Genomic DNA, 20501 nt, shown 5'->3' on the forward strand with positions numbered 1-20501 from the left:
TGCACATCGTATCTCATTGCCATGTCATGGATGTCTGAGAGATTTGCTTGCCCAGCCCAAGCAGTGCCTGAGCTTGTTTCAGGTGTGCTGGCTATGCTTTGATGTTTGGCTAGGAAAATGGCATTGTAAACCAGCATACATGAGTCTTGTCAGCTGTTCATGGCTGCAAAGGCATAGGCCAGTATTATAAGTATTGGATGTTGTTTATGAGGTAAATAATATCATGCCTGCAGTGACTGTGTGTGTCCTTGCATGTGTGTGTATGAGCAATTGTCTAGGTTGCTGTGTTTGCATCTCTGTTTGCATCGCTCTGTGGCACCCCAAAGGCACATTCAACGATAAGGTTATGTAGCCGGTGCGTTGCAAAACGAAAGTCATATTTTCTGGGTACTGCAAGTCTCAAACCTTAAAGCCTCTTTCTAACACAATATATAGATGTTGGCTTAGGCTTTAGCTAGTGCTGAAAGTGTCCTGTTAGAAGTGTTGTGTAGTTCTTCTTTGATGCCATAAAAGGGGATTGGTTATATGTTGATTTTACATATACTTTTCCTCTGCTGCTTTTTTACCATCTGTGTAACATATTCAAATGGACACTAAAATAAATGCAACAGAATCTGTTTAGATAGGAGAGGTATTCTTTCAAATCTTGATTTACTACAGCATGGTCCTTATGCAAAAATATTGTTCATTAACAAAATAACTGCTGTTTAACCTTCCTATTTTGTATTTCACACCCAAAATGCAGCATCGCTAGTGTCAATGTGACAACATTGATATGTACATGTATGTATTTTATTTTGGCTATTCCTCCTCTATTAGCAGGGAGTTGCGATGTCATTGCACAAGTTCAAAGCAGTGTAGACTTATACTGATGAGCACTTAACTAGTGCTTATCCTTATAACTAGAGCAGATGCTGCCAGTACTCGCGATGTTAAGAGTTGGGCGCATATTAGAAAAAGGACAATGTTGCCCCACATCTTTCATCTTTGTGCATTTTTCTAGCTCGCAATTCTTTCATTCATGGCAAAATCCAGCTGTTTAGTACTCTAGAAACGTTAGTTGGTAATCTAGCTTTACAGTAACCCACACTTTTGTTCTTGCAGCATTAAAATGAGATTTAGTACATACTATTGCTTCATCTTCACTCAGGTTTTGCAACGAGATTATATCCCTTGGTCCAAATCGTTCAATAAACACTTGGCATTGTTATTTACCTTGTTCATTCATGCTTTTGTTGCTTCTGCAATGGCAAGGTGTGCTTACAGTGGTGATTCTTATTTATTTTTTCTACCATAATGAATCAGGCAAGCAATGTTGCCTTGCACTTTAATGAACAATGTTGACCAAGAAAATGTTACCTTGTCACAAAATTTGAGGAAGAAAAAGCATTCGTATGTGCTAGCATTCTCTTAAAGGGTCCTTGAACCACTTTTTATCGAAGTGGAGAAATGCATTTGAAGTTAAAATAGGCTATTTCATAAATGCTTTACCACAAAATGTACTTCAATGCATTCAGCAGAAGTGGAATGATTGGCAATCAAACACACCCCTCCCAATGCTTCTGCTCCTTCTTCAATGCCTTGCACTGTGAAGGGTACACAGGAGTAGGGTGCACCCTCAATGCTGCTCCGCCTACTGAACGTCACCGTGGCGTGCAGTTTAAGTTTGATTTTGCATGGTAATGTAGATGCCACTACTTTAGACTTTGGGACCTATGATGCGCCAAACGTGGTTGTCCTCAGCTAGCCTTAGTGCACTTAGCCAGTGGACTCGTCGTGGCACCCTGCGGTAGTTGCGGTATCTATGCTACGTGGCAGACCAAAGCTACATGCAATTGTAGTGCTTATGCACCACATTTGCATTGTGCATGACAGGGCTTGAGAGCATGTTCGTGCTCATGTGCGTGCTCGCGCTCATATGCGTCAATCTGACCATGCTACATGGTGCGGACTAGCTTGGTCCTTCACCAGCTTGACTGGCAAATACTAGCCACATCCATTTTGCGCATATTAAAGTGCCATCAATAAGTCTGCCAAGGCGTCTAACCAGGAGTGGCCACGAGTGAGCGCATGCTGCCAAGTGGGCATGTAATCCGACCTTAAGTTTCGTGTGGTCCAAGGCTAGTTGAGCGTTCAAAGCTAGTCGTAATTAGCGAGACCCGAAGGCTACAACACCGATAGGCAGTGTAGCCGAAGTTTAATTTCTATGCAAGCAGCTGCGGCCTAGCGTGAGCAGATGATAGTAAACTTTTCCAAGAGTATGTAATTATTGAAATTCTAAAGCATATTTTTGCTTACTACAGCCTGTTTATTAAGTTTTGTCAATAAATTTATGAAGGGGCATTACAAAGGGGCTTTAAGGGCAAATAGATGGTGATTGTAATAGTAGGAAGCGCACTGATCCATACGCTCTTGATTGATGTCGGCTACTGGCCAATAGCAGCCACATATGGGAATCTGCTATATTATGAAATAATGTGCCCAGGAATGAGTGAGGAGCAGGCTTCTGTTGAAAAGAGTGTGTTTGAGAGAAAGGTGACCTCACACTTGGCTTGCGAGATCCATGCGCTGCGCACGACTGCAAAACTTGGCCGAGATGTTCACAGCAGTGTATGCTATTTGGGGACTGTGTTCTTCCATCAACCCTAAGGAGTGGTTCAGGACCCCTTTAGAGTTCAGATGAGCATGTGTCTGTATTTTTCTGGCCAGTGTCCCTATAAATGAGGTAGTCTTGGTTTGTGGCTGAAGGCTCAAGAGGTAAAGCATTCCTTAGAAGCAATACGCTCTTGAGAGGTGTAGCTTGTAAATCTCTGCAAATTTACTGAAGGTACAATCCTTTTACTGTGGCTTGCAGAATGTTTACAAGATCTTACATTGCTTTGTAACTTATTTGCCTCATAAATGATGGGAGTAAATCTAATTTTTGTGCTAAGGAAAAAACAAATTTGGGACACTGCAGAAGCACACATATTAGCGACTGATCACCACTAGTTAGCCTAAAAACATATGCTGTTTAACAGGGGATTGTTGGCTACTGTTTTTTGGGATGCCACAGTAGCGCAAATGGTAGTTGGAAATCTTGTTCTCCCAATCTCTGCTTGCAAAGAGCAACACTTGGGAACTAGATGTGCAATACTGGGAAAAGGGAGCGTTTACACTATTTTCTTGTTTTGCCTTGTGATAGCAACTGTCGACATCACATTGCTCTTGCTACTTCGACGTAAGTGAAGACTGCCTCTCAACTCGTCATCCCATAGCAGCAATACTAGTCTTCATGAAAAGATCTGCGATGCGCTGTCACTGACTTGTCTGCCACTGGATTGCAATCTTCTGGTAATTCAGCAGTGCGCCCATACCTGCGTCTCCTCTCTTCGGCAATGAAAGCTTGTCATCTATGTGTTCGTGCTTGCGTGCATTTTCGTACTTAGATTCAGTGACAGTGATCAACATTGATGCCACGAATTTTCTGCAGTGGACACCTTTGTCTTTTTACGACTATGGTGTGTTCATTTTGTGGAGTGCAGAAGATTGTTCTTGGGACACACAATGATGCCATTATTTCTTCTCTCTCTGACCAGAGCTGGATCAAGCTACTTCTCTATGGTTTAGCCTAGAACCCTTGCTGATTATATGCTAGCTCTGACCTTACAACTACCTTCCCATATTTTTTTCTCTTATTCTGTGGACTAAGTGTTAGAGCAATTGTGCGCTGCTACTTTTCCACTTAGCAAAGAAATTGTTTTATGTAGTAAGTAGCTTTTTTGAGAGACTTTATGTGTATAGTTGTAAACGTGAGATTTTCACTTAGTAAGATTTTAATCTTTTCGCATAAAAAAACTTGCTTGAGTTTCAGTGATTGTAAGATTTTATTCGGATGTTTCTGTGATTATCTGCAGCAACTACCAAGTGAGGTTTATATAATGAGTAACTTGCTGTGCAGAATGTTTACTTCCTTTTATTTGTGTAGCTTCCCTGCCACCCTTTCTTTTGTCACTTGTATTGTGCCAACGTGTGAAGCCTGAGGACTTGCCCCAGATTGCTGGAGGAGCTTGGGGTACTCTGAGACTGCAGACCTAGGAATTTGTGTGAACTTGGCATCTTTTATGTTTTGTTTCTTGGCGGGTAAGGGGGCGTGTGATTAGCGATTAAATGCCATTCCACCGTGTCATTCCAATGTGCTGGAGCAGTTGCTTTTTGTGTGCGTGTGTTTTTATGTAAACATATGCAGTAGTGAAGTCGGCATGGTAAGCAGTTGTTTCATGGCTTAAATTATTTGTACTCGTGGTACTTTCTGCAAAGAATGTGTCCACCTTGTGTGCCGATCTAATCTACGCAATTGTGTTAACCTGACTGCGTTTTCATCTTTTACTGTTTATTGTTTTTTTTTTATGTTTCTCAAGCTTTGAATGCCTTCAGCTACGCATGACTCTTGCGTGGATGCCATTTGCCTGTACAAACTTAGCAACAACTTAAGGCATTTTGTACTGCTTGTGTCAGGGTGTCTGCCTTCTACTGGCTAACACAACTGCCACCCAGATGTTGTACATTACTTGTCTCTTTAACTTCGATAGCTATGGTAGTTGGTCATTTAGTGGACCTAGGTTTTTAATGAGTCATAACTAGGAAGTAGGTTGTAGGTGTGCATTTCTACATATTCCAAGACTTTATGCATCGCAGAAAGAGCAGAACCTCATGTAGGAGGCAGGAATTACTTTAGATGTAGTGCAGCAAAATTTTGGCTGCTGGATCTTTAGCTGCAGTGGCTGGTGTGCAACCAAGTTTTTCAAGCAATGTTACGACACAGCATAGCGAATAGGCAGATGCCGCTTTGGTTGGAATAGCACTTGTCAGCAAAGCATCCAGTAGGGATGCACTGGGAGAATGCTTTTTGGTGACCAACCAACCATCGCTGTAAACGCATCGCTTTTGTTCTTTGCCTCCCTTTTGGACTCGCCTATGGCTTTGCATAAGTTGCTGGTGATTCAGTTCAGAGGCACGCAACTGGCTGTTCTGTAAAAGGAACAGTAAAGTGAAAAAAAACTAGTAGGAATATGCTTTTGTTCAGAGCACCACACACAATCTGTGGACAAATGATGTACACAACCTGACTAGCATCTGCGTGCTAATAGCGTGCTCCAAGCAGATCATTATCAGAACCGGAATTCACGCAATGCCACAGCAATTTACTTCTTGACAAATGCAGTTTGTCAAATGCGGTCTGTCAAAAGTCTCAGAGCTGTTGCACGTGTTTGTCGTGTTATTCAGCCATGCACTGGTGTACAGGCCAGTGGCACTTCTTAATGGGATTCCAGATTTCAAAGATTTTATTTTCAGAAAATTTCGTGGAATATTACAATTCACATATACAGAAGGAGGTCCCATGCTTCAAGAGGCATGGGCAGGACCTCTTGCCAGAGTGAAAAATGAAAAGAAAATCTGAGCACAGAAGTGATACATTTGCAAGTGCTTTAATATAAATAAGGACAACATAAGATCTAACGAGAAATAACTGACGAAGAAAGGAAGGAAACTGTACATAAAATGAAAATGATTTCAATTTAATCTCAACCAATTCCAATAGATTTAAGCTTCTTTAACATTAGTGTCTAAGGAATTGCAAAAGGATATGGAAAAAAAAAGTGCAGCTTGTTTGCCATAGTATATATCTTTGTCTTCAGAAGAATGTGCTTCGCAGAATACCTTGTTCTAGGGTTGTTCAGGACACTTCCAAAAGATACAAGCTGGACTGTTCCAGTGGCAAATAGCGACTTGTCATTTTGTGAAGCAGCCAGGACTGCTCTACCAAAATCAAGAGAATGAGTGGGAAGTTGTGGAAAATAATTGTAAAGTTCAGCATGTGCACTCTGGATTCCTTCCTCTAGTGGCAAGGTTTGTGAAGGTGGGGCTTTCATGTTAAATGGAAATTTGTCTGTGGAGTTGGTCACCTGCCTGCTTTGCATCTGCTGTGGAGAATTGGACACGGCAGGGACCACAGTGCTTCCTCACTTACCCAAGCTTCGAAGTAGTGTGCATGCTTACAGGAATTCTAGAACGTAGAATCTTGTAACAGATCTTTTCACTTACTGAGCAACTTTGAAACTTTTGGCATACTGTTTCTGCTTTGACATTTAGTTTTGCACAGACAATGATATTGGCTTTGAAACGGTGCTGTGTCTAATGAACTTTGTGCACAGAGTAGCTATTTTCTTAAAAATTATTGTTGAATGTTTGCATATATGTGAAGTATGAATTGTGCTTTAGCTTTCTTTCCACATAAAATCATTTTGGGTTGGGTGCAGTCACCAAAGGCTGCTAACAGTATACATGAAAATGTTCATCCTTGGTTTTTGTTGGCATGAGAATAGCAGTTTCACAAAGGGTATGTTTATATGTTCATGAATTAGCAGATCATCTAAATGACATATAACTGTTGTTTCACATTGATCAGCAGCAGATTGTGGCATTAAGCCATCTAGACACACAGGCTACTTGAGAACTCAATATTAAGAAGTGTAGCACACTGGCATTTGAAAGAACAGGCAACAACTCCTCATATTAGCTTGTGCTGGAAAAGAAAAGTCATTGCATTCCCACACATCTGAATTGATAAACTACACCTTTTTATTTGCTCGAATGTGGTATTCCTTCATTATAATTAGATCTTGTCGTGTTTTTGTAACTTGCTTAGGTGAAACCTGAACGGAGGCATGGCAAGGCTCCTTAATGAAAATTGAGGTGAAAAAATAGCTGCCTTGATGTGAAACTCGGTGCTTGCTTTTCATGTAATCTTTTTTCGAAGTATTGTGCCACGGAAGTTGGAACTCTCATGTCATGTAGGTGTATATACATACGTACACATGCATTATTTGTTCGCATATGTTGTATGTATGCTGTTGCTTTGTCTTAGATCTGTGAATTGCATTGTTTGTTTGGGGGTGTATTTAGTATACCTTGATGTATTCCTACATGTTCATAGAAGTGCCCCAAGTGAACCTATCGCATACTGTATCAACTATTTGCTTAAGTGAAATCATACAAGTCAGAAACTTCAACAGCAAGAGCTAGATGTTACTGAAAGTGTTTTACTAGGTTCACAAACAGTGGACCTCCCAGTTGACATTATAGTCGTGATAGGCTCACGGAATCGAATTAGGTTCAACATTGTTTTTGCACAAACTAAGTTTCTAAGTGGTTGTAGAATGTGTTAACATCGGGCAACTGCCCTTAGTGGTGTTGTGATGTGAGTGTTTGCTTTCGGTTTGATTTGCACCTATTCTTCCTAATCGTGTTTGTCAACAGTTGCCTGTTCTCTGTGTGCATATGCATGACATGTTTTTGATGCGTGAATTTTTAAGAAAGAAAAATATCCAGTTTGTTCAATTCCTGGCTCTGTTTCAATTTCATTTGGCTGTCTAGTTGCCGGCCCGTCATGTGTTCAGATTAAGTGTCCTCGCAAAAGCTATTCGTAATGTTGCAAATAGCAGATTGATGCAGGTTCAAATGCCAGAGCTAGGTGTTGGTTCTGGGTCACATGTAAATTGGTGTTTGGACAAGACTGGAAGGCTGAAACCCTGAACCAGAGCCCCTCATTTAGTTCAATATTAAAATATTCTGCTGGTTATTTAGCATCGTCATGCAATCTGTAACAGTGACCTCTCGGTGCATGCTATGGTAGGTAATCTTTTACTTATTACGTGAGAACACTGTAAACTAAATTACGATGAAATGAATCAGTGGACACTGTCTGTCTTCTCATTTGACATGCCATGATGGTTCTAGTATTGAGTTTTGCACAACATATTAAGATTCTCAAACCTAGTTTGTCTTTCTTTTTTTCATACCACTTCAGTTATTCAAATAAGAAAAGGGCAAGATATAGTGCTTCTGTAGTACAGTTCAGTCTGTGTATCACAATGTGTAGTTAAAGTATTAGTATAGTATTTATCTGCTAGAATATGTGTTGAAGGCACAGAATATTGGCCTAACAATTCTGCATGGCTGATTGGATTTCACAATTTACTTAACCTTGTTACAATGCTGTGTGTACTTCAGGTTCACTGCAGTGCACAATGCATAGTTCACAATGCAGAAATGGTTCAGTTCTCTCTTGGAACAATAAATGAAAGAACAAGGATAATTGGTGTGATATAGCTGCACTAAGGAGGTTATGAAAAATGCACAGATTATGGAGCGCACACCAAAACAAGTGCCTCTGCACTCATGTTTTTGTCTGCCTTTATCACTGTCTTGAAACAGATCCTCTTCCACTTCCCTCACCTTTTTTACACTTGGCTCTTTTTTTATTCCCAACAGTTGCTTTACTAGGTGTGCTACAAGGTGTGTGAACCAAAGGCAACAGATTTATAAAAATACAGTATTGTAGGGTTTTCACAAGTTTCAGAATTTAAATGCCTGCGTGCTCAACTGTTTCATCCTTGTCTGTGGGTGAGGAGGAGGTTTGGTTGACAACATGGCCGTTAGCTTTCGTGGTGAAGCCAGAGGAGATCCAGGAATGGGGAGGTGGTGGCGGTGGCACACTTGTCTGCTAGGTTGTACGGCCCCTGCTGTAGTGTGGGCCTAGAGTGTGCCCAGTACTGCCTTGTGTTAAGGTAGAGTGTGTTGCAGTGTACGACCATTTCGTTACTTTTAAGCATAGCATTCGCGCAGCCACACTTATTGCTTTTTTTGTTTTTGTTTGCAAATATGGCCCTGTGGTAGAAATGGAAGTGAGCTTGATACATAGTTGTAGGCCAGATGAAGAGGACTCGAAACTAGATTTTGAGCATCTGTATTCAACCGGAACCTAACTAGTACTATTGTATTGCAGAACTGTTTAACCAGATAAGAGAGAACTGCTGTGGCATCACTGTATTGGAGAAAAAAAGAAAGGGGCTTTATGCAGACTTTGTTGCTGCCAAGCCCTTTGCACCAGCATACAAACTTCTCTTAAGTATGTTACAAAATAGTTCTGTAGTTAAAACATACAAAAAGTGAGACCAAACTTGGTGCCACGAGCTTGAGGAGCCGTAGCTTCCTTCGACACGGCAAAAGCTTTTGTGCTGTGCTGAGGTTGCGATTCACATGTGGGATAGTGTCTTGCTTGACACATGACTTCACACAAAAGGTTTTCCAGTTATAACACTGAAAGTAAGCCGTGGTAGAGCTTTTACACAGCTTATGGAGCTTTGTCAAAAAGACAGCTTGATAAGCACCGTGCGAGGGCTCGGCAGAAATAAATAACCATATTCCTAGGGTGAGCAAAGCTAAGTATTTGGGAAAATGAAAGGAAAAAGCAATGATAGAACCAACTTTACTGGTAAAAATGGATGGAAAATCAGCAGCTTCTTTTTTTTTCTTGGACAGTTTCTTGGACGAACAGTTTCCAGTATGCTCAGGGGCCCTGAAGCTCGTTCGAGAATTTTCAGGCAAGCTTGAGGAATGCCAAAGACTGCATATACCACATGCAGCATGAAGTTAGAAGAATGTAGATAAAAAGTGCTGTCAAAAAATCTGTTGTCACATTATACATAACTGTTAAACAAATGAAACAATTGCGGCCGCAACATCTATGAGCAAAATTCTTTCGCGTGAACTCAAGGCTAGGGAGACACAATCGGGGGATTCGCTGATGGCCACTGCTGGAAAGTCTGCATTTGGCCACATAAGCTTGTTTGTGATTGCTTGTCGACACACGCCAGAACCAGTCATACTCTATCACAGTGGCAACGTTATAGCAGCTTATTTTGTTAGTTTGGCTAGTTGATTACATCACTGTTCAGGGGCCATGATTCTGAGTAGATGCGTGTTAGGCTAATAAACACATTGCAACAGTCTGCTGTTGCAGCTTGACATAGTGCAACTTGAGTGGTACATACCTGAAAATGGCAGCTTAGTAAAACTGAATCTACGACTTCTCATGGGCAGTGTTTGCATTCAGCCCTACACTTTGTTTCCTTCTCAGCGGAAGGCGCGCTACTTAGCCTCCCATGCATGAAATTCCGAAAGATTCCCACCGCTGCAGATATACCGTGGCACCTCGCATTCACCAGCGGGGCCTCTCGTTTTGTACTACCAGAAAACGATAAGTTTGGCACAGAGTGCGCTACCTGGGCAACGCATTAAGGTCATAGGCATTCAGTTATTACTGGAGATGAACATTAAAATACACATGACTTTTGTTTACGAGGCAGCTTCGAGGAACCAGTCTTGTCTGCACTAACGTTAAGTAAGATTAGATAATGTAGCAGATTTATGAGATACATTGTATTCTAAAAGGCGCTTAGCTGAGTTATTGGAACACATAAACTTCATTCGTGCATCTAGTGTAGGGCAAGAACACTGATTGCTTTGGGCTGAAGGCAAGGACCTCGACACTGGCACTTACGGTGGTGCTCGCCGTGGTGGCGGCGGCCCGTTTTTTCGTAGGTGGCCAGGAGTTGCCTGGTGGCGAACCGCCTGGACTCTTCGGCACCCAGCAAGAAGCGGGGCAAAGAGCGCGAAACTCCGGCTCGCAGAAAGCTGTCGGTCATGAAAAAAGTAGGCCCACACTCCTCCTCATCACATTTGCTTAAGTCACTGTGGCTTGCACATACTTCAGAGCACGTACGCATTTTGGCAGAGTAACAAGAGGGCAAAACCACGTTGCCCACAACGAGGAATTATGGCGGCAAGGTTTGCCCACTGATCAGGCTTCACTGCTGACCAGTTTCAAATGCCATGCCATGTGCAGCCTTACGACGCATGCGAAGAAGCCTGCACACAAGCTTCTGTCACAGGTGTCTCTGTTCTTCGCGCAACCACTTTTAGCGCACAGAGATAGTTGATCGAAAGCCGTGTTAATAAGCGCGGTGACGTCCATTGGCACCCCATGCTAACATGCTCCGAATGAGGCATTCAGGTAAGTCGAAACTTGCTACAAACCACGATTTTTACGTGCAAGCGCACATGGCCCGCCAGTGAAATTGGCGAAGGTATGGTTGAAGCCCTGAGGAATGCGAACGTCGGAGTAGGGAGGCGCCTGGAGGCGAACAGAATTGCGTGCCTGCGAAAGTACGAAGAAGTGCGCTGAGCGCGCGGCTAATGCCACCTGGGAATAAAGTAGATGGCGTTGAGCGAAATGTGGAGGAGGTGGTGGAGGCACTCAGGGTTGACCACTGGCAGTTGCTACTGGTTGCGTGTGTGGTAGCAACGCCTCCTTTACTAAATAGTGTTCGGCTCGGGACAACGCCGTCCCCGCACGCCGTATGTGCGAGTGAGTGCTACGGTGAGCCGACCATGACTGCCTAATCTCGCGCGCGCTGTCTTCTGTCGCACGCAAAGTACCGGGAGGCGTTCTACTCGGGCGGATGCTGCGGACAGAGCAGGCGTTTAGGCGTACCGAGGATTGGCCCCTATTGGCGGCGAGGAGTTACGGAGTCGCCATCTATCGGAAGCGCCTTGCTGGCGTAGTATGAGGGATCACGTGGCGCGCTCCTCATAGGTTTTGCTGTCAGCGCTCACTGAAAACACCACGCGCGAGCTCTCCCGGACATTTCTGTAAGTACTTTCGAAACGAGAGAAGTGTCTTACTGTCTAAATAATATTCTTGGGCAAACTGAAAGCATACAATCGTTCAAAGACGCTATCTCTTTACCGAATACGTACAGCGAACGCCACTGCGCGCGGTCGCCGCGGTGGAGTCTCCCGAACCGGCTTCTTGCGAGAGAGGTAGGTAAACGTTGGGAGCAAACTATGTAAAACATGTTCTTATAGTGTTTGTATAACTAAATGGAGTGTAATAGAACGAAGCCTGAACGCAACGATCGCGCAGATTCGCAGCGACCGACTGCGCGTCTGCATGCTTGTCCGCGCACTGTGTCGCTTTCTCCGCGCGCGCGTTTACGCACCGTGCCATGAGCTTTAGGCCGCAGAATATGAGCATTCGACAGTATACAAGCAACTATTGTTGCGTGGGAGCTGTCAGAGCTGTTCAAAAATAATTTCATTGTAGAGACTTCGACGCCTACGGGGACTGTGATGTGCCGTCGCGACGATTCAATCTTTTTTTTTCTTCTAAATTCTTTGATCTTTCAATGCTATTTCTCGAGTTGCGTCGCACTGTATGTTTATCGGTGTTCTCAGCGTGCAATTTCCCGCTGCTCCTTTTTTGTAATCCAGTGCATTAATTCATAACACAAACATGACCATATGCCATGCTTTTTTTAAATGTGCTTCTTACCGCTGCCTTTCCACACCACTGAACTTGCCAGTATCTATAGCATCGACAAGTTCATAGACCAAACCGTCATGACATTAGTTGGGCAGCGGACTCGGGCGAGCGTCTCAGTGCGCGTTTTCAGAACATCGCAGACCGGGCGCCGTAGCAGAAATCTTCCTCGCGTCTGTGCTTGCTGCATACCCGAGTTGGAGCCGATGACTGTTTGCCGGTTTTACGTTTCGCGAGCCAAGCTTCATGCAGCTTCTTGACCTGCGGCTACGTGTGAATAAGGCTGACACCGGCCTCCGTTACGTGCGTCCGGCCCTGCGGCATCGAGCAGTAGCCTACCATGTTGCGCGCCTTCAAAGGCAGCCGCTACCTATTGTAGTGCTTTCAAGCGTTGTAAAGGAGACACTCGAAGCGGGAAAATTTCGCCACTAAATGAGAACCGCAGCGTACGAGGGAATTTAAACTCGTTTTCAGCTCGCTTCGTTGCGCCCGAAGCAGCCGACGCGACCGCTATGTCCACGTGATCCCTCCTAGCACGTCACGCCGACGGTGGTGCCAGCTTTTCCAGTGATGGAGCTCGAGGCCAATAGCAACCATGCGCTTGCGCGTCACCCGCATTCACATGGTGAAACCAGGGTGTCTACCAACCGGGAAAACCCGGGAATTCTCGGGGATTTTGAATAATCTGGAAATATTCAGGGAAAACTCGGGGAATGTGCGCTTCTATCAGGGAAAATTAGCTGTAATTTTATTGAAAGAAAACGAAAGCCGCGCTAATTGCTCGCTTCTAGTAATAGAGAGGGATCGTAACGAATAGTCTTTGATGCCGTGTCGTCGGCTAGAGGACTTGGCATCGTACAGTCAACGACAGATTTTCCAGACGCCTGTTTTTTGGGACATGCCCTATAATTCGGATCGTTTCGCGAGACTACCACGTACTCCATAGTGTCAATGTACAGAAATCTGTGAAATTAGGGACGCAAGTATCCTTCGCCGTCCTAATTTCCGGACTTTTCGACGCGACCGCAGGTCCGAAATGGTACTAATCAAAGCCACCGCTGCTGCCATTTTGATTATCTTGCCGCCTCGAACCGGCGCTCTCGCACGCAGATCCACTGGCAGCCGTAGCCAACACCGCGGCAACGCTAGGCCTAGCCGCTTCGACATTCGCTAATAAACTTCTTGCCGTTCGTTGGTATGGTTTTCATTGCAATAATTCGCCTTTGTGAATAATGGTACCGACTCCGTCTTTGTAATCCTCGCGATTGACTTCGAAGCTCGGAAAGCACGACGCGTTGCATAATGCTGGTTTTTGAAAGTCAGCTTCACCTCAATACAATAATGTGACGCGGTGAAGCTTAAGCTTGGGAAAGGACAATTGTCACTAGAAACAGTAGGTATTTCTTAATTATACACGCGTGCACACGTGGTCGCCTGTCAAATTACGTGCACTGATATTCCTAATAAGTGTGCTGGCAGTGCTTCAGAGCTTTTTTTCGGACGTGCATGTGGCGATTTGAGCCTCTTGGGGCGGTAAAAGGCATGCAAAAATGTTTGTGATTATCCAATTTTTCGGACGGTTTTGCGGCCCCTAGGGAGTCTGAAAAATCGGGAGTTGACTTTACAACTGTCCAAGAGTTAATATGGTCCGTGGCGCGAACGCGTGGCGGAAAGAGGGCGAGAATAGAAAGGACCGACGCAATAAGGGGTCGAGGAAAGAAGTGCGGCGCCGCTTCTTTGAAGGAGCTTGCACCTCAACAAAGTGTTGGCTGACACCGAAATGCAGGTGTCCCTTATTGAAAACAAAATAAACGTTTTAAAGCGGTGAAACGCAACACAGGCGTTGTGCGCTTGCCGAGAGTATGTCAGGACAGTTGAGGTTGACTATCCAGCTGCCGAGAGAGACTCACTTGTAACAAAGTTCGGGCCTCATACGAATGAGCTTGCTCAAACTTGACAGAAATAGCTCATAGCCGAAAATATTTGCTTCTGTATGCACCTCTTTTTATTCGTATTTGAATATGTTTGACTCAATTTGCAACGGGCTTTACCATTTGTTCCCGAAATTGTTTTATTCTGTGTACATTTTAGTAAGCCCTCCCTATTGATTTCTTTTTAAATAAAGTAAGCACTGTTCCTTAATATTCAAACTAGATTCAGTATTTTTTTTTATTTAACATGCTTACTAGAGAATGACAGTATCGGGCGACATGGTGCCAGCCCGTCTTGACATAAAACGAAGTTCTGTGTCAATCAGGAAATTTCGCAAAGGCACTTAGGGAGAACCTGGAAAACTCAGGAAAATTGGAAATGTCAACTTGGTAGGCACCCTGGAAACGTCAACGTTTTCTTTGTGGGTTCATCTTTGTGGGGTGTATATTCGTCCCACAACAATAATCGTCATCTGCCTTGCTTTCTTTCTTGAAAACTCGGCGCTCGCTACTTTCTTGTCGAGAATGCTGCGTCACACTGATAACGCGCATGCCGTTCGTGACTGGGAAGTACCGGGCTCGCAGCGTTAAAGAACGGAAACGCGGGCAAGACAGATAACGATTGTTGTGGAACAAGATAAGCCCCAAAGGGCGTACATTTTTCTAAGAGTACACTCTTAAAGATTTACACCCTTTGGGGCTTATCTTGTCCCACAACAATAATCGTCATCCGTCTTGCCCGCGTTTCCTTTCTCTAACGCGGCGAGCCCGGTACTTCCGAGTCACGAACGGCATGCGCGTTATCAGTATGACGCAGCATTCTCGACAGGAAAATAGCGAGCGCCGAGTTTTCAGGAAAGGAAACGCAAGCAAGGCAGATGACGATTATTGTTGTGGGACAAATTTACACCCCAAAGGGTGCAACAGTTTTAAGAATGTATAGACAAAGTTACACCCTTTGAGGTGTATCTCTGCCACACAACAATAATCATCTGCCTTGCTTGCGTTTCCTTTCTTGAAAACGCCGCGCCTGCTACTTTCCTGCCGGGAATGCTATGCCACGCTGATAACGGGCGTTCCGTTCGTTACTGGGAAGTACCGGGCTCGCCCAAAGCCACCTACTGGCGCGCGAGAGGCATGTGGGTTAGAGTTACTGTATGTGCTACCGCAGGTAGCAGAGTTGCGTGTCTGTTTTATCACGCCGCTAGCGCCTCTATTGGCAGAACGTAATCACGTGGTAGCCAAGCAACCATGCATTGCAGAGAAGCTGGCAGTGTCATATTTTTTCTGAAACTCTGGTTCTCGATGTAGTGTTCTCTGCAAGGACTCCAGCCTCTTTAACCTGATATCCCGGTTATTTTTAGACGGGGAACAATTGCTGCGCCACGGCAATTCAACTTTATCGCGACCATTGTTTCTAATAGTTGTTTCCACGAAGTTCTTCAGGACGTGTTCGTCATCTTTCGAAAGTCTGTCTTCGTTAGTCAGTCCCAGATGTTCTATTTCCCAGGAAGACCTCAGTTGTTGGGAAACATTGGCTTCCGTTAGGCATATGTTGAAGTTCCTTACGGTTTCCAGCTTGTAGAACTTAGGTGGACTTCTGGTATCTCCATGAAGTGTCCATCCTATGATAGTTTCGATGGCTGCAATGAAAAATTTTCGTAGAATCGCAAACTCCGCGTGCACATCGCTTAAACGATGTGCACGGCTTCGGGCCAATTTTTGTATTTCCCGACGCCGCCGCTGCAGCGAACTGGATTGACACAAGTTATCGCCAGTCAAATTCAAATCCAATCCGGCCAATTTTGCCGTTCGCTGTCCACGTGCGTGCTAGCTGCGGAGCAACAACGCAACGTGCGCAGCGCATCTCACGTTTGTTTCGTCGGCCTGCCTCGTGACACCTTACTGCAGTAATTGTTTTTCTTCCTTTGTAAAACTACGGAAGGGTGTTCAGGTAAAGACACCTGAACAAACAAATTTTCAGTCAAGTGTGTATGAGGTGAAATTGCTTGACTAACAGCTACGTGCTTTTTGGGCTGTGCTAAAAAATTCACAGCTGGAATATGAAAAGCTACTGCAAGTCTGGATTTCAAAAAAATAATGGAAGCACGTAGAGTTCTACAGAAGATTTAGCTGGAATTACCAGTTTTCTGCATGTGATGCACCACACTGCTTTCACAGAAGTGTCGTAAAAAAGCCAGCTCACATTTTCATGATTATGCACTGCTTGGGTTGTTTCTGAATATGAAAGAGGTTACTACTAGGCAAAGATATTTAATCTACTACAGCTTATGTGAAGCAGGATGCAAGAGGAATGAATGTCGTCATTTAACATACGGTAAGGGCCTAACTGTTTTGAATCATTCCCTATAATGTAGCTATGTCAATCCTGTGAGAAAAACTTTCGTTACACTCCCACAGAAGGCTACTTTTGGAATCCCTGCAGTGAAAAGGCACATAATGAAATCACACTTGCAGGTGTAGCTGATATCCATTGCTTGCTGTTAAATGGATATGTTCCTACACAAGATCTAATGGGGTACCAGAGTCGAAATATCAATGGTTGGTCATTGATTCACCAATAATACTTTAGACTGGCTACATGTTGAGAGCTATGGCACATAAGCAAGTATGGGCCTCATGATATTTAGTACAGTTCCCTTTGTAAAAGAGTACCACTTGATAAAGCTCACTATATCAAAATATTTGCATGCGCATATACTAGTGTTTTTGTTTTTTTCTCTGAAATTCGCCACCGGCGGCGTCGGGTGCCCCTATGAATCGCTGCCTCCGAGCGCTCCACTGCCCCTCTCTAGTTCACTCTAACTTAGGAGTAAAGATGCTCTGAAAAGGTGTATGTTAACTAGTAGCGAAGCTTGCATAGGAGCCCATATGTCAAGAAAATGGCGGCATTTGGCAACCGTTACCATCTGTGTGTCGTCGGGACAACTACTTAAAAAAAAAAGTCGCACTCGGACATGCTCGGACATGGAATTGACGTCGAGAGCTTATGCTGCTTGGCGCGAATGTTGAATCTGGCATTTTGACCGCTACGCCAGCAGTTATTTCTCCTTTGAGGCTGAGGCGAGCATGCGACTCGCCTAAGCTGAAGCGCCGGCGTGTCAATAAACTATAGGAGTGGCGTATGTCTTAATGTGAACATAATTAGGCCGTTATTGTTGGCTTTCGCTGTAGCAGGTTCCTTAGAAAAGTGAGCGAATAGGATGGAAATAAATGACAGTGCCACAGAGGTTTCAAAAGCAACTTTATTTCTATTCGTCTAGAATAATGCAACCAATATACTTGACCAAACAAAGCATATGTTTCAATAGATGAAAAGCACACAGTCGTAATGCATAACACATGTGAAATCTTTTCACAGAATCATTCTCAATTCCGTGCGACACCATGTATCTATATCCAACAGATATCAGACAAGACAACATTGCTTCACATTAGGCATTCGATTTACTAATTTTGCTGCCTGTAAGACACTCAGAGCCTGTGTTACGGAGAGTAACACAGGTCCCGCATTTCAGTATGTTTGGAATTATATTATTCTGTCAAGGTTGTGTTGGAGCTTCCACACTCACTTTGGCTGCTCTTGTGATCCTCCGCCCGAACTGTAGTTTGCAGGCTCACTCGTTCTTCTGACGTATTCATGACAAATAGGAAAATATAGTTCGAAATCTTTCATGGTATACACTGACGTATACCGGCACTAGAGTGTCGGCGGGAAGAAAAAGGAACTCAGTGCCGTTTAACTCTGTGAAGAAGGATGACCAGCGAAGCTGTGTATGTGGGCCCCTCAATGGCGAACTGCACCTCCTGCGCGGGTCGGCCCGGCATCGCACTATCTTCAGCATCGGCGCACATATGGCGAGTGCTTAACGCCTGCTTCACCTCCACCGCGGGCCGGCCCGGCGTTGCACTGTCTTCGGGATCTGCCCACGTAGGGGGAGTTTTGTGTCTACACACGGGCACGATACTAGGTGAACTAGCGCTTAACAGCTTCGCTGTAAAAAATTAAAAAAAAGGAACCTTGGCTCTCGTTTTATCTTCTGGTAATCGACCTATTACCGCGAAATAAACGAAAATGAAGTTCGGAAAGGACACTTTATGAATTTAAACAGAGACAGTGTTTCTCGTTAGTGTCACTTTAAAGGCTAACTGCAACGAAATTTCACTTTGGCTAAATTTATTGTAAACAGGGTGTCGAAAAGAACCGGAACCGAAAGCTGTGTATACCGAACCGCAATTTTGGACGGAACTGAACCCGAGTGCGAACCGATATTTTTGCAACCTGCCACCCGAACCGAACCTCAAACGAAAAAAAAATAACTGTTATCGGTTCGGCACGAAACGGTTCAAGCATATAAGGCGACAACGGGTGCTCAGTAGTTTGCGTGATTGTTCGAATAACTATTCATCGTTGGATTTTTCAGCGCGAAAATATTACGCAAGGACCAAAGAGAGAACCACACGACATGAGTGCTGACTATCAACTGAACGTTTTATTTAAAGAAAATGATAAGGAAAAAAAATCAAGAGCAAGAATGAATTGATAGTCCGCGTTCATGTGGGTTTTTGTTTCGACCTTGTGAAGTTTTTATGCGAAGCATATTACGAGGGCTCAACCCAGCTCCTCAGGCGCGGCGGTGACCATGAAATCACGTGACACCGTGACGTCACGACAGAGGAGAAGTGGCTTTGGCTCAACTCTTGCAAGACGGGCTGGGTGGGAATCGAACCAGGGTCTCCGGAGTGTGGGACGGAGACGCTACCACTGAGCCACGAGTACAACGCTTCAAAGCGGTACAAAAGCGCCTCTAGTGAATGCGGTGTTGCCTTAGAAACGCGCTGTTTCTAAGGCGTGCGTCTCTTGCTCAGGCGCACATTTCGTTGCCGCGCCGAACGCTGCTTTGCTCGACGCTCACCGCGTCCAATGCGGGGCGCGTAGTCGCTGCCCTGTAGCCCATTGTCTTACACCCCTTGGCGGGTCGACGGGAACGCTGTCGCGTTCCACTCTTGAAGGCGAAGAAGTAATGCATGAGTTGTTTCTTCGTCTAGCCGAACCAAATATAGCCAAGCAACAGCAGTTCACCAGGCTAAACAGTGGTTCAACAACTAAAATAAAGGCTAGTATGCTTCGCATCCTGGGCTTAACCTTACCTAAGCCACAGCCATTTTTTTTTCTTTTTCGCTCGGAAAGTCACCGATAAACACCGACGAACTTTCTCAGTTCACCCTACTTCTAAGTCTAATGACTAATTCTTCAATCGGCGCACCCTGGGAGCAGATTGTAACGACTCGCGAGTAGCGTTTTGTGCGAGAAATGGGATGGACGATGGACATGTGTTGATAACTATGGACACCTCGGCAGAGGCGCTGACACTTCTGAAGTCTGCCATGCCAGTTGCGGTTCGGGGCCGAAAAGTTGTTTTAAGAGCTCCGCAGAATCACGACCCGCCGCGGTTGCTTAGTGGCTGTGGTGTTGGGCTGATAAGCACGAGATCGCGGGCCTGAATCCCGGCCACGGGATGCAACAAATGCTGCATTTCGATGGGGGCGAAATGAGAAAACACCCGTGTTGTACTTAGATTTAGGTGCACGTTAAAGAACCCCAGGTGGTCAAAATTTCCGGAGTCCCCCACTACGGCGTGCGTTATAATCAGATCGTGGTTTTGGCATGTAAAACCCCATAATTTAATTTTGTTCCCCCGTAATCGCCATTTCTGGTGACGCTCCCAATTAGATCGTTAGGTTAACTTGTATATAAACGATAAACTAGACAAACATGCAGAAAGAAACAGACGATGTCCTTTGTCCTTGAGGAGGGACATCAACGAGTTCTCTTCTCTCAAGACACTTACGTCTCGTTCGTTTAGTGTGGGTGCCAGGCAACAAAGGTCTAGCGTTAAACGAATATGCAGATACACTCGCAGTAGCATTCCACGATGGTCCTATAATCCCCATTTTACCTTCGTCAACTTTCATCACTGCGGCGCGATTAATAAAATACAATACTACAAATAAGTTCGCACAATCATCATTGGCAACATCTGATTTCCCACATCTCAGTTTTCCTTGGAACAACAAATGGTGCTCCTCTAGAAAAACTGAAGTAACGATTACAAGACTACGGGGCCCATCTCACTAGCGAATAAGAGCAAAAGTTCAGCTGCATGACTATTGTAACCATAGCACTGGTCGTTAATGCATGCTGTCACCTTCTCGGTGAATGGTAACCGCAGAAACAGCACGTGAAATCTATTTTTGTTATGTACCATTGTTCAACAAACGTTTGGTGTTTAGCCAAACACCAAACAACGCTCTTCGAGTTGTAGAAATTATTCGTAGGGCAC

General features: G+C 44.4%; 1 protein-coding gene across 1 annotated transcript in view; it reads left to right on the plus strand.

The window, feature by feature from the left end:
• Sbp2 (SECIS-binding protein 2) overlaps positions 1-20501 on the plus strand; it is a 72647-nt gene that overhangs the window by 45478 nt on the left and 6668 nt on the right. The window contains exon 9 of the mRNA XM_065434142.2: positions 10426-10536. Within this exon, the coding sequence (XP_065290214.1) occupies positions 10426-10536 (111 nt within the window). The remainder of the gene's footprint in view (positions 1-10425; positions 10537-20501) is intronic.

Source organism: Dermacentor albipictus, chromosome 4 (assembly GCF_038994185.2).
Source record: "Dermacentor albipictus isolate Rhodes 1998 colony chromosome 4, USDA_Dalb.pri_finalv2, whole genome shotgun sequence".
In the NCBI taxonomy this organism is placed as follows: Eukaryota; Metazoa; Arthropoda; class Arachnida; order Ixodida; family Ixodidae; genus Dermacentor; species Dermacentor albipictus.